Genomic DNA, 9,015 nt, shown 5'->3' on the forward strand with positions numbered 1-9,015 from the left:
AACAAAGTTTCCCAAAGTACTTTATAGGCTCTATACTAAAGTACTTTGGGAAACTTTGTTTCTTTTCACACCAATAAACCAGAAAACCCACACTCGATTGGTCAGACCAAGAGTTTTAAGCATATCAAGGCATGCCATCACCAGCCTTGATGGCAGCTTGGCTGTCAGTTAGAATCGTGATGTTCTGATTCCGGTAGTTTCGCTTTCATTTCTGAATACTTAACTACAATTTTTATATTTTTTGGATCATGACACTCTTGTAGCAAAAAAATAGGTGTGTGTTTTGGTTTGAAAGTAATGCGATATACATATGTAGTTTATTTTTTCTCAGTGTAGGGTTACGTTACTTTGTTTCCAACAAATCATAGTTTACCGAAATTTTGTATTTTGTCGATTTCATGATATTTTTTTTTAAATCACTTTTTGCGCACACCGTTCAAAATGCATTATCCTTTCATTTGCTCACATAACATTTCGCTGTTACACAATCACTTTTAGTGGCTTGTCATATTACTCTCTGTATACCAGATTGTACAACTTCCGTCATTTAATAACAACCAATAACTATGCACACTTAAATTGCCGTTTTCCTGAATTCGCACCTTTCAGTTAAAAATCGCTACCAGCAATTTTCATAATTTGAATTTACGTCAAAAAAATGCGCAACGACGATTTTAAAACTAACCAAGCCAGCCCACTAGCCGGCGGCAAAATGTTGCGAGCTTACGTGAATTTTCATTGCTTTCCTGCTTGAGTACGGTTTCAGCTCTCGAATGCTAGCGTGTGTGTGTGTGTGTGTGTGTCTGCCAAAAAATCGGGTTCATGACCGAATAAACCACAAATTGGGCGGGCAATAAAAAGTAGTTATTAAAAAAAGTATATATATATAATGTTTTTATTAAGGTGGCACATCAAGAGCAAATTTTTTAACGTAGCACTTGCATACATGTGTGTGTGTGTTAAAACGTTGTTAACGTGAAAACCATAAAAAATAGAGAGAAATATAAAAAATATAAACATTAACGCGTACAAAGAGGAATAAAGAGGAGCAAAAAGTCAAACAAGATGTGCAGCCATTTAATCCAAAATGAGGTTATTTAACGGATCATTCCACATAATCGCTGCTAGCATTGTATTAGCTACATATGTACGTATGTATATGTGGTTGTTGATGGCAGTGCTCATTGTTGTTGTTGTGCTTGTGTGTTGGCCAATCCCATGGTCGCGGCCGCGGGTATCAGTAATGCCGCATGCCGCATGCCAAAATGCGCAACAAGCCACCACACAAAGCAAGAAAGATGCAACAACGCGGGTGTCTAGCTAGGCGCATACTCGTTGCGCTGCGGCATTGACCATAAAAGTGCGTGTGCGCCAAATGCAAGCGGACGCACGCGCATGCGTGGATGCTGATAATTTTGCTGCATACTTACATACAACTCACAATCATACATATACATAAATCTTTCGAAATTGAACAACTTTTAATTGCAACTTAATGAATGAGTNATGTGCGCTAAATGCAAGCGGACGCACGCGCATGCGTGGATGCTGATAATTTTGCTGCATACTTACATACAACTCACAATCATAACTACATATACATAAATCTTTCGAAATTGAACAACTTTTAATTGCAACTTAATGAATGAGTAACTCGGCGGTGTGCCAACATTAAACTTGCCTCGCACAAACCCCAAATTTGTGGCATTCAAAACGAAGCAATTACAGATGAATATTATCCACAGGTTCAATGTATCCTTTGCGCTTAATTGCATTTGCATTTTTCATACACTCAATTTGCGGCTTAGCGCATTTATTTTATTTATTTATTTATTTATTTCCTTTTTTTGTTTTTGTATAATTAGCTACTGCATTACTTTGGCAGTGCAGTTTCGCTTAGTTGACTTTGATGAAGTTTTTCGATTTGCTTAATTATTATTATTTTTTTCACTTCTTTTTACTTCACGGCAAATGACTCGCAAGTTTAAGGTCGTACTGCGCGCCGCGACGATCCTTAAACGCTTCCAGCAACTAGCTAACTTTTTATATTTAGTATTTGTTTTTCCGGGTTAATTGAGGTGTCATCAGTCACCTGGTGTCACACAGTCACATTCATAGTAGCAGCGTTTAAATTTAGTTGCCTCAGGAAGAAGCAATGTTGTACAAAATGTAGATGTGTTTTTTATACATATATGTATGTATGTATGTAAATATGTATGTGTACATGCATATGTATATGCACTCACTGCTTGCTACCAGTCTAAATATCTATCGCAGATATGATTTTGTGCGCGCACACTTGCAACAACGACCGCACTCGAACCGCGAACTAACTAAACTGAAGCAGCGTTGGGCTAAGCGACTCTGGCCTAGCTTCGCTCCACAAAGTACTCCAACTGCTGGCAACAACGTACATAATGTCGAAGTTGGAGCACAACAACAACTGCTTGTGTTTGGCTAGCTGANCGCGCGCACACTTGCAACAACGACCGCACTCGAACCGCGAACTAACTAAACTGAAGCAGCGTTGGCCTAAGCGACTCTGGCCTAGCTTCGCTCCACAAAGTACTCCAACTGCTGGCAACAACGTACATAATGTCGAAGTTGGAGCACAACAACAACTGCTTGTGTTTGGCTAGCTGACTGGTGCGCGCATTCAACTGGTTGTCTATGTTTGTAAGTGGCTAGATGACTTGCTCCCAGTTGCCGCCAAGTTTGTTCGCTGCTGGTAGTGCAATAATTGCCGCTGAAGCCAAACTACATACATATGTATGTATGTACGTACTTATGTACTTGTAGCTATTGCTGTCCATTCTTCGCCGGATCGTAACTTGCTACGCATTAGCGCGGCAGGCTGCTCGCCCACTTAATGTTGCATGTGGCACAGTGGAGAGTGAAAGAAGAAGCAGTGGCGCATGTTGCACCAAGTCTCTGCCACTTCTATTGGGAATTACACGAGCGCATTGGCTTATCAGTCAGCCAGCTGTCGACTTGTTGCACGCATAAGGAAGTGTTGAGCTGTTGCAAAGGCGAGTTGTGTGCGTATTATGGTGGCGACGTAAAGCTGTCGGTGGCTCAGAACTTGGCGTGCAAAAATTAAAAACAGCAGCGACATTGGGTATGCATTGAAAGTGCTTAGCAGCAGCAGCAGTTGTTGCGATTATGCAAAGACCCAGTTCAAAAGATGAAGATTCGCGTACGCTTATAAACACATTTTTCCACGCTTTCATTGGATTAACACAAATATTTACATGGAATGAATTTCCGCAAATATTTCTCAAACGCTTTCTCTTTCGTTCTCGTAGGGTAAACGAACAATGCATCTTCGCTGCTAAACCAAGGGCTTATATTAATTAAATTTGCAATTTTTTGCGCTCTTATTGCTCGTGGGAAAACTATATGAATGTGCGACTTAATTTGTATTTAAAAATTTTCAAAGCTTACATACTTGCTAATATCAATCCATGAAATCGAAATCGGCAATGTCGGCACTATAACTATTTGTCGGTTCAAGTTCAGATCACCAAAAAAAAAATCGCTAATTGCCTCTTTTCCTTGCACTAAGCCCTTCCAGTGCCCTTAAATGATTCTAATGGCTTCTCGAACGAGCAAATTTGTAAGGTGCATTTTTTTCTGTGAGAGAGCAGGCGCTGCTTTTCCATCGCCTAGCGCGCCCAAGGCAGCATATTTAGTATGTTGTCCAGAGATATTCTTAGATTGAGCTCTAAGCTGATATCATTCATAGTGTTTAAGTGGCTGAGTAGATTGTGCCCATAGCAAATTTTTGTTTGTGTTTTGACAGGCAGAAGTTATCACGGGTGATTTGCCTATGACTCGCATTAAAACTCATGAAGATATCATCTACCGTCCGAGAAACCTCCATGGAAAACTGAAGGCTTGCTGCAATGCAACGAGATACTTCCAGATACAATACCTAGAAGTTATAGGGAACTAGATCAGATCACTCTGTGCTTCTGTTTCCTTAGTAAATGATGCTTTTAAATATCCATGAGAGGTCATGGGGAAACCTAAATAGCCTCGGCTCTATCTTCACCAATGGGCCTGAGCCAGGGACATAACAGTTATTGATGAAAATTTGTCATTGAAAAGTTCACTATGAAGGAAGTGTTCTACAACTACGTTATATATATACCAGACGATTTCTCTTTTCACCGAGAATCAAATTTAGCAATAATTTTTTTGTAGTTTTATGCAAAATTAAAAATAACAATTGTTTTATATTTACATTTTACAATTTTGGATATAAATCAGTCACTGACTTTTATTTTTTAAGTCATACGNTGTAGTTTTATGCAAAATTAAAAATAACAATTGTTTTATATTTATATTTCACAATTTTGGATATAAATCAGTCACTGACTTTTATTTTTTAAGTCATACGTATAAAAGCCATTATCAATTTCGCAATTACGAAGGTGTTGGGAAACGAAAGTTTACTACGACTTATACAAATAACTTTTATAAGTATGACTTAAAAAATAAATGTCACTGTCTAATTTTTATTGATGTCCCTTATAAATAAAAGTATTCAATAACTGTTATCTGAAACATATAATATAAAAATAAAAAATAGCTCTTGATTGCTGGTTATTTAGTTGAAAATCAAAAATGATTGTTATTTTGGATTTAAAAACGAGAAATGAGAAATAATTGTTATGTAAGGAGTAATTAAATAAAAGTAAAAAAATAATTGTTAAAGAGCAATTTTTATAATAAAAGTTGTAATTTTTACTGCCCCTGGTCTGAGCTGAATATTGGAAAAGCCTTGGAATCCATTTCGTTTTAATTTATTATTATAACGGTGATATTAGCACAGTAAGAATTGCCTTTTTTTTATTAGTACAACAAAATTAACATAGGTACAAAATACAATAGAGCTTACAATGGATATGGGACAATAAAAACAAAACGAGCAATTAAATATTAAAAATTAAAACAAAATGTAATTACAGTTGAACTTAATTGTAATCTTATATTAAATTAAAGCAAAATTAAATTAATCTAATTTTGATGGCCTGATTAAGTGGCTAGAAAAATGAGAGTATAAAATTGCTTTGTAGTAGCTTTTATTTAATTTTCGTCTTCTGCAGTTGGAATGGAGTTCAAACTTCTAATCGTATTGATGAAAAACAATCTAGTCAATGTTACAATGTTGAATTGCGATGAAAAGTTCGTGAATTTTTGCTTAGAGTTTTAAATTCGGATTTAGATGGTTTTATTTAGATAGTGAGTTATACTTTTTATAATGAGCATTAAAAAATACAAAAGAAATATAATCAAAACTGGTCAAAATATTGATGTGCTATCCTTGTGTCGCAGGCTGTATGTACCTATCTACATACCTGGGTGAGTTTTTTTTTTGCTGATCGTTCTCCTAATAACTCCGAGACTGATTCCGATGAGCCTTTGTGTATAAATATAATATAGATAATATTTAAATTATTATGTTGGTTATGGGAAGCCTGTATGACCAAATCCAATTTTTGGCAGCAAATGTCAGTTACGTAGTTTTGCAGAATGACGATACATGGTTTTGTACTTTTTTTACGAGTTAAATTTGGCCAAATATTTTTTTTATTCCGAAATAAAAGTCCTTTCCGGATAATAAACAATCCGCTTATCCAAATCAAACATGAGTTTATTAAATGAAAGAGGACTTAAATAGCTTAAACTGTTATTTTCAGTCCCTGGAATATTGTACAAGTGCACTGATAAAATGTATATCTGGCTAGTCACAGAAGAAAAGATTAAAAATGAATAAAAAAAAACTAAAATCGAAAAACGCTGATGACGTTACAGGTTCTCGAAATTCAGAAAAAAGAATAAGATTGAAGAATTATTTGGAAAACAGTAGTGTTTAAACAACGGTATTGCCATGATGCTAGATTGTAAAGATGAATTATTGCACCGCAAAAAAAAATAAATAAACATAACTGAAAGTCCTTTCAACTGGTGCACAGTCAATCCAAAAGAATTTACAGTTTTGTCAAGTTTAAAGTTTTTAAAGTTTGTCGCCTCGAGCGAGTAGTTATTTAGTGGCGCAGGTTTGAAACAAAGAGTTCTCAAAATCGTAACGAAAGCTTTAATTGGGAAGTGTGTTTCACGCTCTGTAACGATCTTCAAAGAAAATTATACGAAGTGGTTAACACAATCTGATAACGTTTCTGTACGATTTCTTAAAGAAAATTCTGAAAAAAAATCTTCATAATGCAGCATTATTTTCGTTGATTTACCGATTTTCTTCAGAAATTTAAATCTGAATAAATCAAAGTGTGCACAATACATTCGATCTTGGAAAATTCGGCAAAAAACACAGGTCAACAAAATTTTACCACCTTTCGTTTCGTGGAGATTTTTGGGTGGAGAATCCGAATCTGGCTATAGAATTGTGAGATATCCTAACCTTAAAGTGCCAAAAAGTGGTAATTCTGCGGACAGATTTGGATTCAGCACACAAAAATCTACACGAAACGATGTGTTGGTAACAAAAAAGTCAAAATTTGTCGAACTGTGAAATCGGAAAGGGAAATAATGATTTACTTACGAACCCTTTAAAATTTCTTTACAATTTAACTATTCAGATTACTCTAAAAACAAGTTTGTAAAGGTTCGAGTGTAGCAATGATAAATATCATGTAAAAAACTAGTTTTTGAAAAAGATTTTAAACTTATTTTGTAGGTATCATATCTCATATCAAATGGCTTACAAATTTCACTAACCTTACAAACACCATATTTGCCTATTCCTTAAGTTTATTTATGTACTTACTTCATAAATACATTTTATGCAGTTGTAATTTGAGAAAAAGTTAAATCAAAATTTTTCATTTGCATTACATCAAGTTTATGACCTAAATGCTTCAGAGGTACATATTTACATATGTACGTGGTTGGTTTTTTTGATAATGACAAAAATGTCACAATTAAATTTTATTGTGGTAGATAATCTGACTTTCAAAAAGCACGAAAAAAATATCACACCCAAGCCATTCACTCAGCCAATTTGATTTGTTAATATTTGCTATTGATCAAATAAAAAACGAAAGAAAAAATTGTGAACTGTGTTATAATTTCGATTTCGCTATGNTTTGATTTGTTAATATTTGCTATTGATCAAATAAAAAACGAAAGAAAAAATTGTGAACTGTGTTATAATTTCGATTTCGCTATGGCAGCGGCTATGAAATAATATAAATATAAACAATGCTTATTAAAAAAAAAAAAACAGATATTAACATGCAGGCTTACGTCTGGCAATCGAGTATGAATGAGCTTGAGTGCGTAACTGTTTTTTTTTTTTCTTCATAATAGCAACACACTTAAAACAGTTTAATTTCATAACAATAAAAAGCATTAGCATAAAGCTAATTTACAACTTGTTGCTCGCGCTTGCAACGCTCCCTCCATTATAGTTTTATTCAGTAAGGCGTGTTTGCTGCAGCCGGTAAAACATCTTTCCAACTTCGCGCCTATACGTATATATACATATGTATGTATGTAGTATGTATGCATGTGCATACCTTTCAACAACTATTATGTAGCATAAGAAAAGAACGAATCACACAACTGCCCACTTATTGGACTTTGTGGCTGACCAAACGACGAGCCGACGTACATATATTGCATGGTTGCTGAATGGCTTGCAACCTGTTGCTGCCACAGTTGATGTTGACGCCGCGACCACTATTACCAGCACCACAACCACCAACCACCATTGCCATTGCCACAGTCACTTTGTGCAATATTCGTAACAAAGTTGCCTCTGTTGTTTAGTAATAATAAAGAATACTATTAACGCAATTGTTTAAGCGACTGCTGATCTGCTAAAGAATAATGGAAAGAAAGGAGATAATAAAAAAGAAAGAACTTAATGCAATAGAATGCAATTGATTGCGGGAGGGGAAGAGCACGGGCAACAGCGAAGACAAAGGAATAGAAAGAAAAATCCATTGCGAGGTGTTGAGTGTAAAAGTTTATGAAAACTAGCAGATGTTGCGCTTATAAACAATGAGAAGCACAAGGAAAAGGGGAATTTTCGGTGGGGTGCATCGGTCGCATATAACGGTCAGTATGAGCTCACTCATCTGAGCCAACAACGATATTGATTAGCATAAGCCTAATCGCTTATATCTGCCATATTTTGTTTGTACATGCACTTATGTACTATAAATGCATAAATACAGTAAAACCCGCTTAAGTACCTCACGAAAAATTTCAGATTTTTGAGGTACTTAGGCGGCGGGTATTTAAGCGAACATAATTATTGATGTAGTTACATCTTTTTGTTAACTTACATAAATATGTAAATCCTTAACATTTAATGAAGTAAACGTATTTATTTAAGATTTTTTAATTAAAATACAGTTCATTCCCGAACAAATACCATATAAACCTAAGCTTAAGATTTTATAGAACACTTAAAGAAAAAAATTCATGAAAATTAAACATTTTTTTTCTCAGATGTGTTTTTGGAGTATACAGTTTTATAGCGCATTCAATTTTAGTCTAATAATGTGCAAGTTTCAAGTGGCTAAAAATTACTGTTGATTTATTATAATTTTTGTTTGCCGAAGGTGTGTAACGATGTCAGAATATGTAAATATTTTAAGGAATTTTTAAAGGACACTAAAAAGCGGAAAATTATAGGTAAAATGGTAAATGGTGTACGAAAAATTTAGGTTCTTAGGGGGGTTGGGTAAATAAGCGGAGAAGTAGAATAGAGGGAGTTTCTTCAGATTACATTCAAAAATTCACATTGCCCAAAAATGTTGGTTACTTAAGCAGGGGTACTTAAACGGGTTTCACTGTAGTTGTGTATTGTACCTATATTAGTATTGTATGTACACATATTAAGCCGTATCACTACATATGAAAGAAAAAAAGTTTATCGTATGTCAGTTTTATTTAAACGCTTCGGTCGAAAAAAAAATGTTGAGTGTACAAAAATTTTTTTTAGGCAACCGCTATTAACCGATAAATCGCGTTATAGCAAAC

The 9,015-nt window shown here is 34.9% G+C and overlaps 2 protein-coding genes across 2 annotated transcripts in view; both read right to left on the reverse strand.

Annotated features, from left to right (window-relative positions):
* Positions 1-1,781, reverse strand: part of Cad89D (cadherin 89D) — a 37,750-nt gene extending 35,969 nt beyond the window's left edge. Inside the window, exon 1 of the mRNA XM_017619476.1 lies at positions 1,682-1,781. Within this exon, the coding sequence (XP_017474965.1) occupies positions 1,682-1,781 (100 nt within the window). The remainder of the gene's footprint in view (positions 1-1,681) is intronic.
* Positions 1,782-7,595: 5,814 nt separating this feature from the next.
* Positions 7,596-9,015, reverse strand: part of LOC108365447 (serine-rich adhesin for platelets-like) — a 16,430-nt gene continuing 15,010 nt past the window's right edge. The window contains exon 4 of the mRNA XM_017619477.1: positions 7,596-7,783. Within this exon, the coding sequence (XP_017474966.1) occupies positions 7,596-7,783 (188 nt within the window). The remainder of the gene's footprint in view (positions 7,784-9,015) is intronic.

Source organism: Rhagoletis zephyria, unplaced genomic scaffold (genome assembly GCF_001687245.7).
Source record: "Rhagoletis zephyria isolate East Lansing unplaced genomic scaffold, Rhagoletis_zephyria_1.1 Rzeph_scaffold_01874, whole genome shotgun sequence".
Taxonomy (NCBI): Eukaryota; Metazoa; Arthropoda; class Insecta; order Diptera; family Tephritidae; genus Rhagoletis; species Rhagoletis zephyria.